The sequence below is a fragment of the Octodon degus genome, unplaced genomic scaffold (genome assembly GCF_000260255.1).
Source record: "Octodon degus isolate 3935 unplaced genomic scaffold, OctDeg1.0 scaffold00016, whole genome shotgun sequence".
Lineage (NCBI taxonomy): Eukaryota > Metazoa > Chordata > Mammalia > Rodentia > Octodontidae > Octodon > Octodon degus.
This window is the reverse complement of record NW_004524592.1, coordinates 900,294-925,350: the sequence shown is the minus strand read 5'-3', so window position 1 is coordinate 925,350 and position 25,057 is coordinate 900,294. Positions and strand designations below refer to the sequence as shown.

Genomic DNA, 25,057 nt, shown 5'->3' with positions numbered 1-25,057 from the left:
TGATTAGAAGAGGGCAACTAAAGGTTGCTTCAATTATACTTCTAAAGCACTTCTAATAAATATTTTAGTTCACTGAAATCTGTTAAGGCAGAAAACATAAAGCTATCTCCACCACTCAAGAGATGAAATGACAAAAATGAATTTGTTTTTGTAGCGACAGGCAGAAAATCTTGTACAGAAATCACCCAAGAATTAGCCTGGCACATCCTAGATTTTCAGATGTTGGCTGAATTGAAAAGGAACCTTCATGAGGATTATTCTTTCCTCCCCAGAGGCCGTATATAAATAGAATGACCTTCATGTTGTGGGTTGTAAATCTTTTATTAAAACAGTTGTCTTTCCACAGTAGTAAAGCTTTGGCAAATACAGTATAAAAAATAATCACCAACCATCATTACCAAATTCCTCTTATCAACTGCATACTAAGTGTCTTCAATACAATTTTTTCCATATAAAAATACTGGGAAAAATTGATAAATAACAGGTAAGAGAAGGATATTTCTGGGCAATCATCAGGACTGTTTGGAACAAGTGAGAACTGTGGCTATTATGAGTATCACAGTAACCAGGACATGACATTCCTGCAGTACTGCAGCCCAGACAGTTATGTGAAAGCAAAAGTGTCTGGGTAACTTTTGCCCTATTTAAAATTTTGGTAATATTATTCAACATTTGGCATCTTGGTTGGCACATATGCTTCCCTATTGATCCCAAAGCAAATCACACTGAAAATCACTTCATTTAAAATACTGAGCGGTATTGAATATTCTGAAGCAGAGGAGGCAACATCCTGCCCTCGCTGATGAGAAACATCTCAAAACACTCCCGGGTGATGTTTGGAAAAGCTGTGAGTTGAGCTGAAGCTGGAAGAACTCCAGAGCAAAAGGATAGAAAGAAACTCTCAAAGATGGGATCTGCTATAATCACTCCAGTTGAGATGGACCTTGGCAGAGAGATGTGCTTGGTTCTCTGGGAGCAGCTATTACTCTCTGGAATCTTCTCTGTCAGCCTGGACATCTAGAGGCATGAAGCACTCGATCGGGCAGTTAACGTTCTGTTGCAATAGAAAAAAAAAAAACATTAGTGGCCAATTTGCCCAAGTGTGTAGAAGAACGTCGAGAGGGGAGACTTTTAAGACAACTTTCTAGAAAGGATAACTGTCTCTGTAACTAAAACACCTAGCAGTATACTGAGGGACAGAGATGTTCAAGAGCTTAATGATGTTCTAGGCCATAATATTCCATGTAGGTCATTTATAAGACTTAAAAACTAATTACTTGGTTCATTTAGAAGAAAAGTGTGCAAGTGTGTGGACTGTTCTGCCCCTGCTAGTGTTTAGGGAGACGTGGGATGCAAGCGTACTTACAGCGTTTGTTCTTTGATGGTATCTCTGTGTGTACTGGTTGTATGAGTGGCCGGTGGAGCCTTCAGGACCAGGTTCGGCCCCAGGTCTGCGGCAATTGTCACAGCGCCAGCCCTGAGAAGAGACAGGAAGTCAAAAGGGGTTTGTGATAATTTGATGGCATGATGATTTAGTGCTTGAGTTGCAGAAGAATTTCAGCTCTTATGCATTGGCAAAATAGAGGCGGTTAATCACCAAGGAAGTGCTGGTGATGCTCTTATGCATTTATAACCTTAAGAATGCCTTTTGGCTTCTTACCACATCTTAGTCTCTCTACTTAGGCTTTTTCTGTCTCTTGAAATGTCCTCGGGTGAGATGAGAGTGATGGGAATAGACTACAAGGTCTGTTTTGGCCAGAATGAGGAAACAGGAATTATTTTTCATTTATTTATTTATTTATTTTGCAGAACCAGGGATTGAACTCAGGCCCTTGCGCTTGCCAGGGAGGCGCTTAGTCTACTGAGCCATCTCCTCGGCCTCCAGTATTCTTAAACTGCAAGATGGGGCAACTGAACCTGGAGGAGGAGACTCAAGTCCCCTTTGGCAGGAACCTCAGAGAAAAGGAAGCCAATGCCAGGGAAGGTGACAGACACCAGACGCCTGTTACAACAGCTCCAGAGAGCTGGCAGAATGGGGACTTTAAAATTATGTGAGCTGTTTTAGGCTGGCATAACTTGAATGGGATTTTCCTCTTACACCCAAAAGAACCCTAAATAATACAGTCACTTTCTTCTCTTAGCATTTCAATGTTTCAGACACATTTCTCCACATAGGAGCCTGTTTGCCATAATACCTAACACAACATGGGTAAATACCTACTCATCAAATCAATAAGTATTCCTTTCATAGAAAAATGTAACAGTTCTCCTGTCTTAAGTGTTTCATTTAGCACTTTTAGAACTGAGCAGGTGTCACACGTGAAAATTTTGTGTGCATAAATAACAGGGAGATGCTGAAGTGTGGCAAAAATCTGCCTCCCAGCAGATCTACTCCCCCCCCACCACACATTTTTATACCAAGGGGACTAAATTCTATGATCCGTTTCTATGGTGGGCGGGGAGCATATTCATCATGTACTGGAATTTGGGAGCTACTGGAAAGGGCATAGCTTCACTGAAAAACTAAATTGTCACAGTCTATTCTTTGAGTTATAAGCCCCAGGTCTTTCTGAATTATGATGATGCAAATCAGGCACAGCATTTTTTGTTCAAGTGAAGAAGGTTACATACTAGAAATGGCTAAGGAGTACTGGCTTGAGTAACCAACTTCTAGGGCCTTCCATACATGACCCTTCTCTTCCTTCTGACTGATTTTGTACCACGGACACTGGCAGACTGGCTCATGGGAGCGCTCCTGGGCCTGCTCCTTCTTAACCTGAGGAGTGTGCTCACCATCTCTCTGCTTTATTCCTTCTTCAATCAAATCTTAGCCACCCTAGACCCCAGCCAGCTTATGTTTCTCTTTTCCATAAGGCCTTCCTTGCTGATTCCAAACTATTTGGAACCATATCTGTCAGTATCACTCAAACTCTTGACTCAATTAGCTTGACTTTGCCGTGTGCACTAATTTAATGTCCTTGACTATATCTTTTTTTTGTATTTTTAGCGAAGGGTTCACAGGGTGTTCAGGGTCTCATTACTAGATCAGGCTCATATTGATCCGCCTGTTTACAGCCTCCCAAGAGTTGGGATTACAGGTGCGTGCCACCATGCCCAGTCTTAATTACAGTCTGGGCCCCAGGGGCGGGGCTGGCACAGCAGACCGGGGGATTGAACCCTCGTCCCTTGCTCCTGTTGGCAAATGCTTTAATCCACTGAGCTATTTGGCTGGCCCTAAAGTTGAGAAGGATATTTTTTTTTTTTTGGCTGGTTCAGGCTGCCTTAAGGGCGGGTCTGGTAAGGCATGTGGAGCTGGGGATCGAACCAGTATCCTACACCTGACTGCATTTGCATAAGCAGGCGCTTAAACAACTGAGCTAACCGGCAGGCCCCCTTGATTATGTCATTAAGAGCCAGGGTCACTTCTCATTCCCTCTGTCTGTCCTATATGATTCACCCTATGAAAGAGCTGTGATCCAGGTTTGGATTGAGAGAGGGCACTGAATAGTAGCATTTTCTTAGACCCAAGGTATTATTTAACGTAGTTGACCGTAGGGCCACAAGGGTACCTGTCCATCAGGAGGCTTAGTGCTATGCAGCATTTCACACTTCAAGTGGTGAAAAATGGAACAACCTGAGTACAGAAGGCATGGGGAGGGGAGCAACTTCATGGACTCTTCGTGAGAGGCACTGTTCTGCCTGTTCACACGGCACATACGTGCCGGATCCTCCTCTGTGTCCTATCTAAACTGCTGGGAGTCTGTAGTGTCCACACTTACCCTCTTGCCTCCAAAGCAACTGCAAGAGCAGATGGCACCAAGGTATTCCTTCTGCCACTGTTCTCCCACATGGTATGTCTTCCCGTCATCGTAACACATTGCCTCGTCTAGACACAGAAGTCAGAAGCACGTGTGAGACTGAGATCAACAATGCACATTTGACTTGGTACAAGGGTAGCTTCCTCTTTTGTGCAAAGTGTGAGCTTTGGGTGATGATGATACAAAAAGTTTCATCAATCATCATAAGCAAGCTCCTGATAGGTAGATTTTAGTCTGGCATTTTCAAAAATTAGGTATCGTAGCTTCAGTGGAAAGATGGAAATCACATCTTAGAAGCTGAACTTACAGACCAATAGAGCTTTCTTATAACAATTCCCTGTAGAGAATACTCAGAATACTTAGGTTAGAAAAGTGCCAAGGTTTCTTGAAGTGACATTAAGTCATGATTCATTTTTGAAGCTTGTCTCAAAGATAAACAAACCCACTGCTGAGTTCTCAAAGGGGCCTCAAGTCTCTAATCAGTCCTGTGAACAAGAGCTACAGCACCCTAATGACCGTTAATAAAACACTTAATAAGCCACTAAAAATGATCTGCGATGACGTACGAGGATCACACTTGAATTCTCCTTTTCCATTCCCGAGGCACGTGCAGCTCATCATCTGCCCGTTTTCTCCCTGGCGATCCCACTTCTCTCCAATCTTGTAGTTCACACCGTTGTCATGGCACCACTCTGGAGGGAGGGCAAAGCACAGGTAGAGCTGTCGGAGTCTGCACTTGCAGGACACTGCGCTATGTCAGAATGTTAAAAATTTCCCTATCTGGAAGGAGCACAAGTCAAAGATCTTGACCTTCAGCTATGATCACTGCTTGGATTGAAACACAGTGTAACTACTATTTAATATCTCCTCAGCAGTCTTTTTTTTATTTTAATTTTTTTTAATCAATTTTTTTAATTAATTTATTTATTTAGTGTGTGGCCAGCTCAGCCCACCAGGGGGCGGGGCTGGCTGGCATGTGGTGCTGGGGGATTGAACCGTGGTCCCTGTGCTTTTGTTTAGCTTAGCTTGTTCTAAGCAGGTGCTTTAGACCACTGAGCCATCTCACCAGCCCCTCCTCAGCAGTCTTAAGACTTATTTTGCCACACTATGATGAATGTGATCATCCTATATATCTAAAATGTATCAACAAAATCTAGTTTTAAAAAAGATTTATTTTGCCACAATTGTGTCATAGGACTAATCAATGGCTTTCATTTGAATGCTTATTTTATTGAGGTTCATAGTTGTCAAAAACTAAAGCAGGATTGAAGGAATCTTTTAAGAATAAAAACATTGCTTTTGAATTTGACGAGACCCTAGGTACAAAATAGTTTGGTAAACTCTCAAACAGATCATCCGGCTTTACCACTTGTTTCACATAAATGAAAAATGAATAAACCCAGGTAACAAAACAAAATGATAAATCAAATGTTAATATTACTATAAACAGAAGACTGGCTGAAAAACATCTGAAAGTTCCAAGTAGTATGCCTTTATTGTATATAAATCTTTTTGATTGCCAAGATTTATGCTAAACAGAATACTTTTTAGAAATTTATCTAACAAAGCATTTCTTCTTCCATTTTATCAATAATTCAGCCCTCCTTACACTGTAAGAAAAGGTGTTAGACAATGATGACATCTAAGCAAACAATCTATACACCAAGCCAAATACTCACATAAATGAACTTACTGTTCTGATTCTTCTGGTTACCTAAGTACTCACACACACACACACACACACACACACACACACACACACAAAAACAAAAATATCCAAACTTGAAAGTAGGCCTGTTTCCTAATACAACATTGTATATGACCTCTGTTGGGCTCTGCTTTTCTATCCACAGATGGCTGAGGACAGAAGGCTACATTGGAAAACATCAATTGGGTTTTACAAGTAAAATACTTTGAGAAAAAATTTAAAACTCTGTGTTATATTTTACTTCCAAAGAATATGATTGCTGGGCTGATGAGAAGCTCAGCAGACTAAACACCTGCTTATGCAAGCGCAGGGACCATGGTTTGATCCCAGATATTGCATACCATGCCGGTCCTGCCCCTGGGCAAACTGAGCTGGCCAGAGTCCTGCATGGTGGCACACACCTGTAACCCCAGTGCTGGGTAGGCCAAAAATAGGAGGATCACTACAAGTCCAAGCTGGGTAGTGAGACCCTGTACCAAATACATAAAAATTTAAATGATAATAATAATAAAAACTCAAAGAATATGATTTCTATAAATGTCATAGAGGCTTGTTTATAAGGCACAGTAGTTAATATCTATAAAAATGAGCCAGTTGTCAATGATTGCATCTCCCAAAAACAGAATAAATGAAAGATTACAAATTCTGATACTAAATTTCATAACATAATATATACTTCCTAGAATCATTTTAGTTAGAATTTTTTTTTTTTTTTGGTAGAACCGGGGATTGAACTCAGGCCCTTGTGCTTGCCAGGGAAATGCATATTCCATTGAGCCATCTCCCCGGCCCCTAAGTTAGAAATATTTGAAAAATTAAAATGCCTTTACAATTTCAAAATCAAATATTTTTAAATTGAAGGTTTTTTTTTTTTTTTTTTTTGGTACTGGGGATTGAACTCAGGACCCTGAGCTTGCCAGGCAAGCACTTACTACACTGAGCTATCTATCTCCCCAGCCCTGAAGTTGATTGTTAATTATTAATAAGTGGATTACCTGTGTACTTTCCTTTACATTACTAGAAATGTACAAGCTCTGTAGCTTGTATATGTGTATGCATCTGTGTGATATATATATTTATGATATGTGTGTGATTTGTATGTGCATACCACGTAGAACTATGTACTATGCGATGTAGGTTTGATTTTTGTTGAAAGAATGTTTGTAAGTGAAAATGTTCACCTCTGACCTCACTCAACACTGAAGATTAAATGACCTGAGATTTTTTTTTGTTTTTGACACTCTTAATTAAGCCTGTTTCCAGTGAGCTTGACTTCATTGATTAGACACTGTATAAAAGAAAATTTAAAAAATCATAATCACTGCAAACTTGTTTTTAATTATAGTTGTAGTTGCACACGGCCCTTGAAATGAAGCAATATTCAACAAGTAAAATTTCCCATCATTTTTCTATGATGCAAAATATTACTTTGAGCCAAACAGTAGTATCTTGTTTGCTGCATATTTGGAAGTTCCTGTGTCAACCAAACATGCCCCATTGGTCCATTAATGCAAGTGCATGGAGCTGGAAGAGGAGGAGGAAGAGGTGGATGAACAAAGCAAGCTACTCACTAGATGAATCGCATCGGAAATGACCACTGCCAAAGCCTAAGCACTGGCATGTGAGTTTAAAGCCAGATTCAGACAATCGCTCCCACTCCTCTCCAATGGCATAGTGGGAAACTGTGTAGGGGTCAAAGCAGGAATCATCCGCAGGTTGGTTCAGACCTTCATTGACTATGAGGAAAAAGGAAAAACAAAAACAAAAACAAAAGACATTGGATTGGTGGTTTTGGATCATAAGAAGGAAACAGAAGTGTTTTATATAATGCCTTAATCTAACCCCAAAATTCCAGTAGGGCCAAATTGCATTGATCCATTGTCAGTGCATCAGTCATTCTCAAAAACAATGCTTAGAGACATTCACACTTGAAAAGAGCCCATCTTTCATTTTTTGTCTCTGATCAATTCTGGGAAATCTACTTTAGAGATGATGTTATAGGTCTTGGGGCAGTTTATGGCAGTTAAGAAGGTAGGTGGCAGGTATCTCCCCATCAGTATCAGAGTGACCTTGAACTTGTTGCTTAGCATTTCCCCATCTCTGTCCATAGCTCTATCTCCAAGAGCTGCTGCAAAGACTACAAGAAGCCTTGGACTCAGTGCTTGCTCTTTGTCAGATATAGAAGCACTCACTAAACAAAGAGTTATTATTGGATGCTGTCCTTTGCTGACAATGTCGAAGTGTTAGCATTTTATATACCATTATGCTATGGTCACTTTTATTATTGCATTTATTTGCATAATCATCTAGAAACCCTACAATTTGCACATTGCTGTTATACTAGTAAGACAACTTCATTTTATTTATTTATTCATTTTTGTATTTTTTAGGGAAGGGGCTATATGGTATTCAGGGTCTCACTACTATATCGGACTCATAGCGATTGTCCTGTTTACAGATGACTACTTCATTTTATCAATAAAATCAGCTGTTCCAAATAAGTGACAGGATATAGATGACTTAATGAACTGTAGAAATTGCAGCTTAGCATGCTACCTATGATCTTACTTCTTTATGTTTTGGGGGAAAAAAAACCCAAAACTTTATTTTAAAATAATCTGTAAAAATAAAGTATGTCTCAAGGTACTCTCCAAAATTTAAGTAAGATAAATAATTGACTTTAAATTCCACAGTATATGCTTCTTACAGGGTGAAGTTTAAAGATCAACTGCCATAGGTACTTTAAATGCCTAATATTTCAAAAAAGGCATGACTCTGGAAGAAAACAGTACTTTAGAAACTAAAAAGTCTGAAATGTTCCAAAGCTAGGAGAACGTGGCCAGAATGAAGACTATTACTACTGGGAATGAGGAGCTGCAAAGAAAATGAAAAGAGCTTAAACTATTAAATGGGGAGCTGCCATTCTAAAAATAGCTAGGAGTTAAAATTCCACCATAATAAAACTTATGGAGATGATGTCTTAAAAAAAAAAGCTGATGTAGAAATGTACAAAAACCTTTATGCTCTCAAAAATTCTTTTCACATGGCATTTCACTAGTAAAGCCATGAAAGGCAAAATACAATAGAGTATTACTGTGAATATGTAATACAACAAACACAAAATAATCCTGCCTCTGGCTTGCCAAATACTCAACTGCTTAATTCATAGGAATCTACTCACAGAAAATAGCAATTTTCTATCAGATGAAGAAGGAAACTAAAATTAAGTAACTGGTTCTAGAAAAAAAAATCCTGTCACTTTGGAGAGACAGAATTTATGACTTGCTGCTGATAAAGAGTACAGAGCCCTCAAGTTAGAAGAATTGGGACTCAGAGTTTTGATTTCCTGCTTTCTCAGGTTGCTGGGTGAACTTTCATGTACTGCACATTAAAAAGCCAGGTGTCACACCTCTGCCCAAAAGAGCTTTCCATGTGCTACAAAGAAGATTCCATATCACTTAACTTTTTTTTTAATTTTTTTAATTGATAAATAAATATGAATGAGACAGTTTCACAGCTGATTAATAGGATAGTTTTGATAGTCAATACACTGTACATTGTTATCTTCTTAGTGGTTATCCATAGTACAAGAAGCAGACAGGATATTCTGTCCAAACATTGTTAACTTCTATTAAGGTTTCAACCTATAAAATCAAAAAAAAAAAAAAAAAAAAAACAAAAATCCCCCAACTTTTTAAAATAAGAGAGTTCTGGCCCATGGAGATAACTGAGTGGCATAAACACCTGTCTTACAAGCGCAAGGTCCCGAGTTTGATCTCTGGTACCACAAAGAAAAATATAAAATAAAATAAGAGAGTTGCTTTGCTACACACAGGCCATGTTGCTAGTATATTGTATCAGGAACAAAAACCAGGTGTCGCTAATGTCTGCACAGAAGGAGTTTGCTTTACAATGACTAGCTCAGTATGACTCAAGACCACCAGAGAACAGGGAGATGAAGAAGTGTGGGAGATGACATGGAAATTGCTCTCTTCTGCCAACCCATGTAAGCACACACTACAGCAAGGTCCAGAGTGGTGAACCGAGCTATGCTGAAGTTCCTTCCAAGCCTGACATCTTATTCCTATTTGACAGCCTGTCATTGATGTGTGACTGTGTGTGGGTGGGTTGGGGGATGACAAAGACATTAAGATGCAATCAGAGAAAAGCACTGCATATTAAGTTGTTCATTTACTCAGGCTGATGTATAGCCTTATTCTTCAAAGTTGAAAGACAACAACAACAAAGGAATAGGTGAGGGAGCCCAGCGGGGAGCACAAGCCCAATTGGCGCATGAGCGTACATACCAGAGTTGCCCACGGTCACCACCTCTTCCCGAACCTTGTGCCTTCTCTGGTCTTTCAGTGCCTCCACTATGATGTTGTATGTGGCCCCCCTGGTAAGGCCTGTCAGAGTGGCACTGGTGGAAGTTCCAGGAACTCGGAACTGCAATTATTGTATGTGCAAAGTGGGGAAAAGCATTAGCGAGAGAGGAAGAGATGTGGCCTCCTCTATTCTCATGAGAAATGCCCCTGACTGTTTAAACAAAAGGAACGCAGATGGTAGTAGATGGGGGAGTCCCAACTGGCCAGAGAGATGGAGCTCCTAGAAGCATCATTTCTGCCAGGTTTTCTTAACAAACATCTGGCATGTGCTCTGCAGTTACCAGGAGTATTCAACAATCCTGGACTTTCCTTACTCCTGTTGTGGTTGTGGGTCTCCACAAGCACACTGGAAACCTCGGCAGTGTCCCTTCCACATTAAACAGGGACACTGTACTGCAGGAATGATCCAGGCAAGCCCTGCAAGGTGCATCAGGCCCAGACACGGACTCCTTACAATGTTGGTATCTCCTCCGGATCAGGGTTCTAAGCTCATGAATCTCCCCAGTATAGTCAGTTTTATAAGCTCTGCCACTTTGCAAAAATAGGACATAGTGCAAACTGATACTAGTACCACTGGACAAATTAAAGAATGCAGTTTTAGTTAGAGAATAAATCACTTGGAAGAGCTAATATACACAGATTTCCTTAAATTCTTAGACATATTATAGATAATGGGATTCTTCGAGGACAAACTGTAAAGATGCTATTTTAGATTTCATGTAACTTTAAATTTAGGTAGAATATTTTTCTTGTCTAGAGTCATCTATCTATCTCAGTAAGAGTCTGCAATGTGTGAAAATAATAATCATGATCTTGTTGTGTCTACAGAACAAAAGCTAATGATATTCAATAGTACATCCTCCACAGTACAGTCAGATGGAGGTTTAGAAGCAGAATCAGATCTTTAATGCCCTATCTCTGTAAGGGTCTCTGATTAGCCATTTTCTATCAGAAGGCTGACCACTTCAGTTACTTGGTTTACTCCTTTTCTGTACTGTACAAGTAAGAAAAAACCCTAATTACCTGTAAGAGATCTTCATCAATGCCAATGGGATGACATGAAATGATGTACTCAGAACTTTCCTGGAATGGGGTCCAAGAGATGGTTGTCTGAGAGAGAGCTTCTTGTCCTGTAGAGGCATTTGGATTGAGCCCCAGAACATGAGGATAGAGGTGGTGGTCTACGTCTCCACTGGGGACGTGACCAATTTGGATCTCCTCATCTACATTCGGCGAGTACGGTCTTGGCCTATGCCTGACGGGGGTGGCTGCTGTGGGTGGTGTGGTCCTCCTAAAACCATGTTCCTCAAAGATCATCTGTTGCCCAACACTGGGCTGCTGCGGGGATGTGCCAGGAAGCTGGATCCCGTTGCCAGGGTCATACCCAGGGTTGGTGATGAAAGGGGTCTGGTGAACTGTGGAGGGAACATCCAAGATCTCTGGTCCATGATGATTGGGGTGTGGAAGGGTGACCAGCTGGGGAAGTTCATCTGGCCAAGAGAGGTTACAGCCAAAAAGCAAAGCGCGGTAAGCCTCAGCAAGTAGCAGCCACAATCATCATCAACTCAAGCAACAATGCCTATTTATCAAAGTCCCTGAAAAATTACTTGCTCTCAGATCAAAGCATTTTTTCCAGAAAGAAATCTTTCATGATTTTTCCCCCCAAAGATTCCTTTATGGTTTAGAAAGAAAAAAGCATTAGCATGGATTTATCATATACAGAAGCCTAGAACTGCGGAGCGCCACAGAAGCCGCCTCTGCTCAAGTTTAACCTTGTAGAACTGAAATGTGCCGGCTCCCACCCTCCCCTCTCCATTTGAGAAGCAAGTGGGAAGGACTAGAATCCAGAATAATCAGATCAGTGTCTGAAATACGAAGGCTTGGCTCAAGAATTTTTGCATTTTGAAATGGTAAAAATAGATTAAAATACAGTTATTTTCAAAGTATTCCTAGCACTATAAATATAGTATTTTCTTAAACTGAAGTAAAACTGGGTGGCAAACACTTAGTTCTATGTTTCAGAAATTAAATAATATATCAAGACAAGTAAGGGGAAGGATTTCTCTCCTTAAAATAAAACTACTTAAAATTCAATGGAAGATAGAGAAGAAAAGCAATGATAGGAACTTAGCTTTACATTTAATATCTGATTTAAATTCTTGAAAGGTGAACAACAAGGCTTCCAAAGACTGGCTATGGAATAAAGAAATAAGTAAAACAGAAATCTATAGAGCATGATTCCTGCTGTCAGTACAATTTATAAGGTATGCTATCAAAACAAAACAAAACAAAACAAAACAAAACAAAACAAAACAACCCACACAAGAAATGCATTAAAACATGGAGAACCTTTTCACAAGACAAAATTAGCACTTGTTAAGAGTTTCATCTTAAGTTCCTCGTCACCACCCAGAAAGTGCTCTTTACCTGTTGTTTTCCTTCCAGTTAGAGGCTCACTCTTCTGGTTGTTCTTCAGGGCAATGACATAGATTGTGTACTCAGTTCCTGGTTCCAGGCCTGATGGAAGAACAGAGGCATCAAATTATGTTGGTGAGTGTGGCTCACTGACCGGGACCAAGCATCCTTCTCTGGCTGGCTGGTGGCCTCTTGAAAGGGAAATCAACTTCACTTTTCTTGTGTAGTTACCCACACTCCACATATAAAAGCCACTTCCCCATATCATACCAGATACCCGAATAAGCACTTTTAGGCTGGCTGTTCTGCAACAGTCATTAACCTGGGGTTTTATTTGCCTTTCTAAATTGAAGAAAAGCTATCAGTTTTATGTACCACCAGTGGAATGCGAATGTGAGGGAGATCACTACAGATAGCACTCATGAATTTGCTCAGGCCTAATGTCTAGATCAATAAAAAGTCGGGCTGGAGGTAAGTGTTGTGCAGGAGACAATGACCAGTCATCATCCGGTGCCCAAAGGAATTATCCTGCTCAACTCTTTCCATGTCTGATTTTCTTTTCCTATACCTAAAACTTTTAAAAATCAACATCCTTGGCTAAGAATAGCTTAGAGGGAGAGCATTTGCACAGCATGTAAGAAGTCCTGAGTTGGTCCCCAGCTCCTCCATTCCCCCCAAAAGAAGCAGTGTCTCTTTTTGTTTATATCATCTATATGTTCCACAGGGATTTCCTCATCCCCATAGTAACCTAGATTACATTAGAGTTTATTTTATTTCTTGACCAAAGACAGTATCAAAGTCCTACGATCCTTCCATCAGGACGGACAACTTTTATTCTCCACGGTAGCATGCTCTCTGGTACGGTGGCCAGGACGGCTCTGCCTGCAAACCTGATTTGTGCAAGTGGATATTAGGGTGAGAGCAGGCAGTACTCTGCCAAGTCCTGGGGTCTTATTTCCTAGCACTAAACTGACAGGCAAATTTCCAGGAAGAAACAGAACGACACAAAATCTCTAGTGACACTACTAAGATAGTATGGAAATTACATTTTCATGAACTCATGCCTTTTCAGACGGACTGAGCTCTGCTGCCCCTACAACAACAGTGCCTTCTGAAGTACAGTGCCTTTCGATCTCATGAAAGAGAATCAGATATGCAGCTGGAGACGCATAAAGACTTTGAGAGTTCAGGGGAATAAGGAAGAGGGGAAAAAAATCACATCGTGAAAACAGATTACCAGTAATAGTGGCCTCTGTGACGCCAGGGCGTGGCCGAGGGACCACTTCTCTGGGAGGGGACCCAGGCTTCTCATACTTGATGATGTAGCCAGTAATCCTGGCCCGAGGTGGCTGCCATGATACCAGCAAAGAGTTAGGTGTGGTAGTTAGGAAACGCAGGTTGGATGGCGCATCAATGGCTAGAAGAAACCAAAATTAAGTCTCAGAAAATGATTAACCAGAAAAGCACTTCCACGCTTTCCCTTGGCCCTTCCAAACACACAACAGAATCCAAGAATTGCACAAAGTCACTGGGAGCTGTAATAGGAAAACAGCAGCTTCTCATTCGTTTCTTACATTCATATGCCCAATGACAGGGACATTTTCTCAGTGGAAAATATAGTTACCAGTGGAGGCATCGATGACCACAGGAGAACTCCGGGCATTGTTGTTCAGGGTGTACAGGTAGATCTTGTAGTCAGTGCCTGGTTGCAGACCTGGGGTGTGAAGAGATAGCTTTTACCTGTTCTTACTTCCCTGGAAGAATTTTCAAGCTCACCTACAATTTTCTTTGCCTCTCTCTCACCCCATATTTACGTAGACCACAAAGGTGATTCACACTTGAGCAATAAAGTCACACACAATGTGCTGATAGTGAGAGTGTATGGCAGAGCAAATTACTGGTGCAGGCAAATAATTAAAATAGTGCAAAAACAGTATTTTTTTTAAAGGGAAGATCACTTATTATGTATGTGTAGGGTAACAGGATTACCATTATGTGACACCTGAAATCAGGATTTAAAAGCTCAAAAAACCCTAACTTGATCCAGATTTTGACTGTTCTCCAAGTACAATTTAGACCTTCATCAGGTCATGTTGTTTTTACAAATTTAATTATTATAAAAATGTGACCATGTTTAATGCTAAGAACGACAGTTTTGCTTCTTTTGGTTTTAAACATTATTTTACACTTTTTTTTAATGAAAAAGTACACAGTGATCAAAGATTAAACTTGATGAATGAAATTTGGGCATGTCTCTGACAAACATTAGACCAAATCAAGGATGCAAAAAACAAAATTATTTCTGATCAGAGTGACAATAATCCTTATAAACTGAGTTGCCATAAAATATTGAAAATCAATTTCAGCAATGTAAGTGAGAAAAATCTTTTTTTTTTTTTTTTTTTTTTAGTTTTTTTTTTTTTTTTTTTTTTTGTATTTTAGGGAAGGATCTACAGGGTGTTCAGGGTCTCACTACTAGACTGGACTTGTAGTGATGCGCCTGTTTACAGCATCCCAAGAGCTGGGATTACAGGTGTGCACCAATCTAGAGAATAACTAAAGAACCCATCTGTACTGCGAATGCTGGTTAGTGCCCGTGGTCAGTGGGGCACTCCCTGACCTGTGATGGTGTAGCTTCTGACATCTGGGCTGATGGTCCTCTGCACTGGGGTCTGGCCAGTGGCTGGGATGGCATCAACTTGGAAGCCAGTGATCGTCTCGGTCTTGGTGCGCCAGCTGATGGTGATGGTGGTCTCAGTGGCATCTGTCACACGGGCTCTTCTGGGGGGGCTCACATCTGCATCAGACCACAGCTGGAAGTTAGTGCCTGCTTGCTTCAGACATGTGCAGTGTCACTATCTTAAAACATTTCCTTATTGTACACCACATGCAGCCACTTTAAAAAACATACTGACTAGTTACCCATAGATGTCTCTCCTCTTTGGCATTCAGCTAGAAGGATCAACAGTAATTAGGAACTATGAAAATATTTGTGTCTTGTGCCTTTTCTTTTCTTTTTTTTTCAGTACCAGGGACTGAACTCAGGACCTTGTGCTTGCCAGGCAAGCGCTTATTTCTCCTTAGCTATCTCCCCGGCCCTTGTGCCTTTTCTTTGAAAATCATAAAAACCATTAAAAATTCTACCAGGTGTTCCCAGAGCTGAGTGTCTAGTATTCTACAAATACCTCAATAAGTGTTAAAATGATTAATTTACTGTATTGTAAAAATATGTATGGAAGGAATCACAACAGCATGGCTGGCTAGCCATAACCAGTAACATGGCTAGTATTTTGTCATTTTTATAGGCTTGATGTCTTTTCTTTCAACAGAAGACATCCTTATTCTATCTTCACTTCAAAGATGATAAAACTTTGACACTCTGTGACTGCTAAAGAGCACACAGATATTAATATAGCAGAAAACTAAAATCTGGGCCCAATTTGGCCCCACATTTATTATCCTCTTTAAAGCCAGCGTGTCCTCCCCAACTTAATTAAAGGAAACTAAATTCTACCAGGCAGAGCATAAACTTGCGATTAGACTCCATCTTTAACACCAACATTGGAACATTACGAAATTATTACATTTTATGTATCAGCAGAACACTTACCAGAGGGTCATAAAAAGGGACATTCAAAAGATAAGCAATCACATCAGTTTTCCAACTGGGACTCTTTCCACTGTTCACTTACTCATCTAAGAAATCACTGAGCCTTTCTTAATTTTTGTTTGCATACAAGGTCGGTCGCCGCTGGGACCTCTGAATACTTACTCTCGAGCGTGGTGACTACTCCTTGAGCTGGCCTGCTCGTCATCGTGTCTTTAAGAGCATAGACGCTGACTTCGTATTTGGTGGCCACCTAGAAATAAGGGCACGAGGAGCCTTAGTAGAGTCACTGCATGGAGTCCAGGGAGTTCCTCTTCAGCATTAGGAAAACATAACGGTTACAAAAGAAAAGTTTTGGAGCTGAGGAGATGGCTCAGTGGAATAAGGGCTTCCCTGGCAAGCTCAAGGGTCTGAGTTCAATCCCTGGTTCCGCAAAAAAAGAAAACTTTTTTTTGTGTGTGTGTGTGTGGTAATGGGGATTGAGCTACAAAAGAAAACTTAAACTAGCAAATCCATAATGCCGGAAATTCCTAGATTCTCATCTACAGATGATTGACAACTGATTAAATAAAAGGAATTGTAAAATGCTCTTGGGGGTAAGCTCAGGTAAACCATAACAAATATTTATGCTAAACTCATTTTTTTTTTTTTGCAGTACCAGTTATTGAACTCAGGACCTTGTGTTTGTCAGGCAAGCACTTATCCTACTGAGCTATTTCCCCAGCCCTTAACTCATTTTTTTAAATTGAGGAAAATGGGTATTAGCCTGTCTTCCCCCCCCCCCTTTGTGAACCAATAGGTAAAAATCATAAATTTTTCATAAATTGTCACAGAGAGAAAAACAAAATTTTCTATTCTGCCTTGGAACTTGTTTTCTGGAGTTAGTCTTATGTACAGATGTGTATCAATGCCCTAGGAGCCCACCTAGTTTTCTGCACACCTGCCTAAATACATTCTTAAATGTTTTTTTGGATGGAACAGGGAATTGAACTCAGGCCCAAGCACTTACTCTACTGAGCTATCTCCCCTGCCTCTCAGATTTTTAAATATCTTAATGGGTATAAGATAAAGTTGTACTGGTCTAAATGAGAATGTTTCTTGTCAAGGTAACACAGCTCAGAAAATGAATAACTCAAGTCAACTTATGCATTTGGTCAATCGGTATATAAAATGCTTCCCCTTCATATACAACTCTTTAAAACATATTTCTAAAAGAACAGCACAAAATCCACAGTTAATTATAAAATTTCTTCTTTCTTTCTTTCCTTTTTTTTTTTTTTTTTGTGTGTGTGCTAAGGATCAAACTCAAAACCTTGTGCTTGCTAGGCAGGTGCTTATGCCTCTGAGCTATTTCCCTGGCCCATAAAATCTTGATCTAATGGTCATCTGGAAAAGTTTATATCAACGTAAATGAATTCTAGTGGTATAAAAGTATAATAAAAGTTTTTGATGGCAGAGGAGAAGAATGTAGTTCAATTTATGATAAAATTATCTATCCACTACCTCATATGCTGTGTAAGAGAGGACCTACACTTTCATTCCAGTGGTAGAAGGTCATTTCTTACCATGAGTCCTGACACGACCACCGATGAGCTGTCAGGAGAAAGGTTAATTTCTTTCATGGGTCCAGTCTTCTCCTTAGGGGTCACCCTCACTCGATATCCAGTGAGATGGACACTGGGTGCCGTCCACTGTGCGCTCAGACTTGTGGGTGTAACCTGAGTAAACCTCAGGTTGGTTGGTGCCGGAATGGCTGTGAAGATGGTCATTGGTTAAAGGTTATTTTACAAGAAATGTGGAAAAGGAGAAATAGAGTGAACTCCAAGAAGAAAAATGCATTGTTTTTGTTGGTTAGATGGATTCCCTGGTTCAGCAAAGATTTAGCACGAGAGTATCAAGAGGGGATACAGAATGAAGAAAATGTCTGTTGAAAATGTGTTTTATGACCACCATTTCTCACAATCACAATCTCACAATCACTGGAAACACTTGAATAAATGTGAGTACGCCAGGAGATTTTAGCTTTTAAGAGGCTATTTTTCCCCCCTTAAATACAAAAAAAGTTGAATTGGCTTTTTGGTCATTACAATTGATTTTTCCATTGGTACAAAAAGATGAGCAATAGCCCTTTTCTCTATAAATTATCTCTGTATGGAACACCATTTCAAAGGATTCCATCCAAAAAAAAGATATAATTAGGTTTTTATTGTCTCTTTATTTGGGCCCCATGGCAGATATCACTACTAAATTTAATGTATTTTCTGTGGTGCAGCATAAGAAGAAAATTGGCTCATAGTAGAAGCAGAAAAGAGAAGCAAAGAGCAATAATGCAGATTGTCACCTCCAGGGCTTATGCTGCCAATAGGACACATCTTTCACATTTCACACTGCTTCAGAAATAAAGCAAAAGAGGATAAAGAACTGTAGAGACCAGGCATGGAGGTACACACCTGTAATCCTAGTACCCTGGAGACTAAAGCCTGAGAATCAGGCCAGGTTCAAGGCCAGCATGGACTACATAGTGAGTTCAAGGCCAAAGAGGCTTTGTCTCAAAAGACCAAAAAAAAAAAAAAAAAGAATTGTTGAAAGCATTTATTCTAATAACTGCTTCTTATCTACCTGAATCAGAATCCTTTAAGCCAACTGCATAGCAGTACACGACATCTTACCAGGGAAGAAAGCTATCACTCATGTATGTGTTCTCAAGGGTCACATTGCTATGAGATATTCTAATTAGAGTGCTTTCTTAGAGCAAGCTCTGTGATGCCAAACACCTTCCTTTGTATTTAATAAGGGCAACACAGGGAATCACAGTTTAGAAAATAATCCACATTTTAAGTATCATTTTCTAATGTCTCACTTTATGGCTTTGGTTATAGGCCAAGGTACTTCAAATTCTTCTTGTCAAACGTATTTATGAAAATATCACCTAAATTTTACTGTTTGCTACCATTCCTCTTTAAAGAGGGTCATTCATAACAGATACAACTTTGAGGGTTGTGGTTGGAAAGTATCATGGTGGTCAGGCATGAAGCCGCCGCTCCCAAGAGCGCCCAGGGCATGAGTACTGATATACCTGTGGACTGGGTTCCAATCAGGGGCTCGCTCTCCATATCATCGTGCAAGGCAACCACACTGACTGTGTACTCAGAACCCGGCCTGAGGCCTTGCAGCTCGGCAGTGTCTTCTTCACCATCAGGTGCAGGGAATAGCTCATGGATTCCATCCTCAGGGCTTGAGTAGGTCACCCTGTACCTGGAAACTTGCCCCTGTGGGCTTTCCCAAGCAATTTTGATGGAATCGACATCCACATCAGTGAATGCCAGTCCTTTAGGGCGATCAATGTCTGTTAGGCAAATTAATGGTAAGAGGTTATGTGAAAAGCAAGTTGTGGAAAAAGCATTTTTATTACAGGCAAAGCGATTTTGCAGATACCATTTCCTTTGATAAATTAAACTCCAATTAACCCACCATCAAAATGAAAAATAACTTGACATTTGCTTAGATCTTTTTGTTTAAAAAGTATTTAATGTCTCATTATTTATTAGAACCCAGGTATGAGACATGTAGATACCCTGCAAAATGTCCCCATGGATTTATTTATATTAATTTAAAGATATTATACCAAGATTTGCTTTTGCAATGTGAGGTTAGTCTCAGATCTGGATTTTCTATAACTTGGAAGTGGCAAAGATGATTTTCAGTATTACATTCAGATTGCTGTAATTTTTCTTAAGCACTTCTTTTTCCCTCCCTGTTAAGTATTCATATTAGACATCGGTCCAGCCGCACTCCTCCAAAGTTTCTATCTCACTTCAGTCAACTTTATCATCCAGTCATAGAAAAGCCAGTCCTAAGCAAAATACTTTGTAGATTTGCTATAGGCAAATAAGATTTTGCTGAGGCCATTTAAGCAAAAGAATTTCAAAGCACATAACTACAGCAGTTTCACAACTTCTTTCCCTTTAAACTTATAACTTGGCACTAGGAAGGAAAAATGCTTGTCCAGGGCTCAGCTCAAGATATAAAACAAACTATGAGTCGGCTATCCTATGTAAAATGGCAAAAGGTAGGCTGAGTACATTCAGACACCTAAGAAAAAAAATTACACTTTGAAAATGGAAACCGAGTGTTGGTTACGTACTGGTTACTGCAGTCTGCACCAGGGGCTGGCTCTCTCCATTCTGATTCTGAGCGTAGACACTAACCACGTATTCCACGGTGGGCTGCAAGCCTTCGATGGTCATTTCTGTTTGGTCTGCAAGGGGAGTGAAATGCAACTGTGGCATCAGGACAAATCCAAGCAAGTGACTTGCAGAAATTTATAGCTGGCACGTGGTAACATAAAATATTCATTTCCAGGATATCATGGGAACATAGAGGATCCACACATCAACTTTCTCTTAGACAAACCTGTTTATTGCTAATACAAATGTGCTGAGTTCAATTAAAGTCACACTCAAAAATAATCTAAGAATATCTAGAACTTAACAGGATTTCCCCAACAATTAATGACATCGTTCTTGGGGAAAAAAAGGAAAGAAATGTAACTTGATTCTAAGAGATTGCCATAACATTCTAATTTCACAAATACTTTTATTAAAAAAAAATTGCGCTACAAGATTAGCCTATCCCCTCCCTCTTGGTGTACATTCTAAACCATAGAGATGAAACTAATAATTCAAGATGTCCACACTGCTAAACAGAACAATATATGCAAATGCATGAATCCTAAAACTGCCACTGAGGAATGAGCTTATAGCAATCTTGAGCCCTGAACTCATGAGTGGAAAAATACTGACCTAATATGACATGTGCATTAAGGTAGCCATTTATTGAAAAGAAAGGGAAAAAAAGTATTGTCACCTATCCTGCTGAATGTGTCATATTGGTTTTTCTTACCTGGACCTGCAGTTTTAGTTTTTGATGGTCCTGAGCCACTTTTGGGAGTCGTGGTCACTCTGTAACCAGTCACAGGAGACTTGGAAGGCAGCCACCTGATGCTAATACTGTTATCCTGAACATCGGTCACTTGCATCTGGGATGGCTTGTCGATTTCTACAAATAAAAGCAAGAAGCCAGTGAAGTCTCAGTCCTTGGGGATGAGACCGCACTAGTCCTTGTCTCCAGTTCTGGTGCACCCAGATGCTCTTTCACTTAATCTCTCCCAGGTTTTGAGGGTACGGTTTGGGGGTGGGGAGGTGCAAGAATAAAGATAGATTGGGGAGAGGAACACACATCCCTATGTTGTTAGCACTAATTCAGTATGAGTGCTTCATTCACAAAGAAGCTACAATCTAAGTAGATGCTCGTCTCCTTACCTACCAACTCTTTCATTAGTTTTTTAAGCAAATATTTATTGCACACCCCCCTCTGCCTATTTCTATGGTAGGTATACGAGATATATCAATTAACTATATAGACAAAATTTTTTCTCTTGTAGCATGTCTTTGCATATTTGGCTCAAAGCTTGTTAGTTGCAGGCTGTTGCCTTATTAAAAAGGAAAGTCAGAGCCAGACCTGGTGGCACATGCCTAGAATCTCAGCTACTCCTGAGGCTAAAGCAGGAAAAGCACAATTTTGAGGCCAGTCTGGACAACACAGTGAGACCCTAATGCAAAACAGGAAGGACTGGGAAGGCCAGCCAAATAGCTAAATGGATTAAAGCACCCGCAAGCAGGTGCAGGGGCCAGAGATTTGATCCCCAGGCCTGCCTGCTGGCCCTGCCCCAGGGCAGGCTGAGATGGCATTTGAGACTGGGCGTGGTGGTGCAGACCTGTAATCCCAGAGCTGGGGAGGCTGTAAACAGGTGGATCACTACAAGTCTGACCCAGTAGTGAGACCGTAGACCCTTCTCTAAAACATAAATAAATAAATAAGTAAATGAATAAAGGAAGGACTGAGATTGGTGGGCTGTAACTCAGATCCATGAGCTCAAATCTCAGTACTCCCCCTACGAAAAACAAAACAAAACAAAACAAAAAAACAGAAAAATCAAGGCTGGGTACATAGCTCAGGGCCAGAGAATAGAGCACATGTCTCACTTATCCAGCAGGTGTGAGACCCCAGGTTCAAACATCAGCACCACCAAAAGGAAAAAAATAAAAAAGGAAAAAAAATCAATTTCACAAGGAAGAAAACTATACTGGGAGAAAGAACTTTGCAAAAGCTGTCTAGATAAGTAAACTTGTTATCGTTCTAGAGGAGATAGTTATACCTGTTCGGTAATCTATGGAAACGGGTTTGCTGCTGGCAGGGCTGTCCCCACGGCCAGTGACAGCGTACAGAGTGATGGTATAATCTGCTCCAGGCTTCAGGTTGCTGATAGTGGCTGTGTTCATGCCTCCTGACACAGTGAACTCCTGGACAGGGCTGGTTCCTCCTACGAGAAAGGCATTTCAGAGCACGAGGGCCTTGGCATTACTTGGTGGATTACCGATGAATTAGCATATCAAAGGCAGGATGTAAATCACATCTTATTGCTTATTCCTTTTTAAGGAATGCTATTAATAGACTCTGAACAGGAAGGTATATTTATGCATGTAGTAAACCTTGATAAGTGTATAAAGACTGGGAGAAAATTGTACTTAATGCTGTTTTAACTTTCAGCTTTAAAATGGGACTGAGTCACAGAGGGACATCAAACGGAGGAAGCAGAAAATCCATCGCTAAGCCTAGGTTTGCGTGGATTACAGCCTTTTTAAAGTCTTAGTAGAATATATTCATGTTACACATAAGGATATAAAAAAGTGAGAAGAAATAAAATCACATTTCACCAATGGCATTGTGAATTTACAGTCCTTTTTCCCTTAGCTCTGTCCTTTCCCCATCATTGTAGTGCAAAAACGATTTTCTAATCTTAATTTTACAATCAATTATATTATGCATAGTTTCCATGTGTTCCTGAAAAAAGGCAACTAAAGGGACTTCCCAGGGTTTCTATATTTATACTCCCTATGGCGCTTTCGAGTTGCCCATAAGGGACTCCGATATAGTCAGAGAATAAAACAGCCAGGCACCTACCTGTTTCTCCGTAGGTGATCCTGTAGTACCGCACTGTGACACCAGGGGCGTCCCATTTGATCATGACACTGGTGGGCGTGGAGGCAACGACTTCCAGGTCCCTTGGAATGTCAGAAACTGGAGAAACATGGAATATTTCTCACACCAATAACTATCAAACAATACTCAGATATAAAATGTAAGCTTATTAGAAATAAAAATTATGAGCAATTCAAGGCACAGTGGGCCCTTGGTTCATGAATTTAACTCGTTCCACTATTCAAGTCCCAGAATTCATTCCACGATTCTGTTTGCAATCCAATTTTGTTACCAGAATCATGGCGAGTTAAGTTTGTGAACCGAGGTTTTACCGTAGTTGAAGAAACCATTCAAATTCTGATAGAATGATTATTTCAACTTTACCGACAATTATTTTTTCTTTTGCCTCAACTTTTTACTCTCCCATTTGAGGCTGCGGTAATAGATACCATGAGGACACTTCTCCTGTAGTACTTCTTCTAGGTTCTTCAGCAATGATCCCCTGGTGAATAGTAACACTTAACACACTAAAATTATTTTTTATTTTACTGTTATTATTATTTGTACTTTTTAGGGAAGCGTTTACTGGGTGTTCAGGGTTTCAGTTCTAGATCAGACTCCTAGTGATCTGCCTGCATATAGCCTCCCAAGTGCTGAGATTATAGGCTCATGCCACCACACCCAGTCTCAATCGCTGTCTCAGCGTGCCCCAGAGGGCGGGGCCAGCATGGCAGCCCTGCGGATCGAACCCTTGGCCCCTGCGCCTGCTTTCAGGCGCTTTAATCTGCTGAGCTATTTGGGCAACCCTTAAAGTTATGTTTTAAAGGGCACTTTGAACCAGTGTTACATTTTCTATATTTTGAATAAAAGGTTAGTTATGAGAAATAACCAGTTATTCAAATTAGGTAAGAAATATCTTGGGATAAAGAACTATATTCTTTTATTCTAAGAGGGAGATTTTTCTCCATCTGTTACTTCTTTTCCCTCTCCATCCCTGCTAACCAATCGTGGTCTGTTCTTTGAGAAATGACGGACTCGCACAACATAATTTTACTTCGCAGACTACACCAGCTATGGAGGAAAGCCTTCCCAATTTCTTCGGAGATCAGAAGACAACTTACTTGTGGATTGCTGGCCAATCAAAGCAGGGCTTTCCTCTCTGCCATTAACAGCAACAATGCTGACCACATACTCGGTGCCTGGACGGAGGTTGGTGAGGGTGATAGAATTCCGAGAGGGAGGCACTCGATCTTCTCGGGGTCTTCCGCTAACATGCTCAGGATGATGGCGAATTTTGTAGCCAGTGGGAGTGGCTCGGGGAGCAATCCAATGGACAGTGAAAGAGTTGGCAGTGATATCAGAAAAGTCAATGCCAGTTGGAGAATCGAGACCTGTTTTTGCACCCATAGGAGGGAGAGGGGAAAAAACACAAGATACCGCCAGCTTAGCTAGGGAGGCAGGAAAGTGACACATAGCAAGATTTTGTGCTTTCTCATGGATGCAGCCGGTGTGCTGCACACCTCAGGTTGTCACGTGCTAATTTTAAGCCATGTTGGAATTTTAAGCTCATAACACAATGGCTCAAAATAATCAACTCATGCCATTCACTTATTTTCTTCTTTTGCTAAGTAATACAAGTGATTTATTTATGTCTTTGCAGTAGGTTTCTGCAGCACATTTGAAGGTTAGTGTTGGAGATATTGTGGAAATTGATATTTTCAAGTGCATTGATATTTAAGTGTTGTGTTTCCACTCTGCAGTCTTTCTCAAGGGAAGGAAAGGCTCGCCCATTATCGAGGTAAATGTTTGGCTCCCAAGGAAGCTTTCTATGCTCAAAATATAAATAAACAAACAAATAAAATTGAGTTTCAAATAAATAAATAAAATTGTCAACAGAGTGGTAATGATGTCAAATATGCTAAAATTGAAGACATTCTGAACAAATTAAAATGGAGGTAATCCCTTGTGAATTGAGAATTTGGCACAAGAATTCAGTATTTCACTTTAAATTTAATTTAATTTTTTTTTTAATTTTTGTTTTGTTTTTTTGTTTTTTTTTCTTTTCAAAGTTTTATTGATAAAC

General features: G+C 40.2%; 1 protein-coding gene across 8 annotated transcripts in view; it reads right to left on the bottom strand.

The window, feature by feature from the left end:
- Positions 1-302: 302 nt before the first annotated feature.
- Positions 303-25,057, bottom strand: part of Fn1 (fibronectin 1) — a 70,399-nt gene continuing 45,644 nt past the window's right edge. For 2 of the 8 annotated variants that reach the window (XM_004626584.3, XM_004626585.3), the window contains 19 exons: positions 24,096-24,461; positions 22,957-23,073; positions 22,151-22,315; positions 20,836-20,991; positions 20,078-20,191; positions 19,010-19,279; positions 17,499-17,686; positions 16,099-16,186; positions 14,947-15,123; positions 13,951-14,040; positions 13,564-13,743; positions 12,339-12,428; positions 10,935-11,401; positions 9,834-9,972; positions 7,098-7,262; positions 4,385-4,510; positions 3,780-3,886; positions 1,367-1,477; positions 303-1,054 (listed from right to left, as the gene is read on the bottom strand). In XM_004626584.3, the coding sequence (XP_004626641.1) occupies positions 983-1,054; positions 1,367-1,477; positions 3,780-3,886; positions 4,385-4,510; positions 7,098-7,262; positions 9,834-9,972; positions 10,935-11,401; positions 12,339-12,428; positions 13,564-13,743; positions 13,951-14,040; positions 14,947-15,123; positions 16,099-16,186; positions 17,499-17,686; positions 19,010-19,279; positions 20,078-20,191; positions 20,836-20,991; positions 22,151-22,315; positions 22,957-23,073; positions 24,096-24,461 (3,188 nt within the window). In that variant the 3' untranslated portion in view covers positions 303-982. The remainder of the gene's footprint in view (positions 1,055-1,366; positions 1,478-3,779; positions 3,887-4,384; positions 4,511-7,097; positions 7,263-9,833; positions 9,973-10,934; positions 11,402-12,338; positions 12,429-13,563; positions 13,744-13,950; positions 14,041-14,946; positions 15,124-16,098; positions 16,187-17,498; positions 17,687-19,009; positions 19,280-20,077; positions 20,192-20,835; positions 20,992-22,150; positions 22,316-22,956; positions 23,074-24,095; positions 24,462-25,057) is intronic. The other 6 variants (XM_012513691.2, XM_004626592.3, XM_004626586.3 and 3 more) reach the window with 5 other exon arrangements.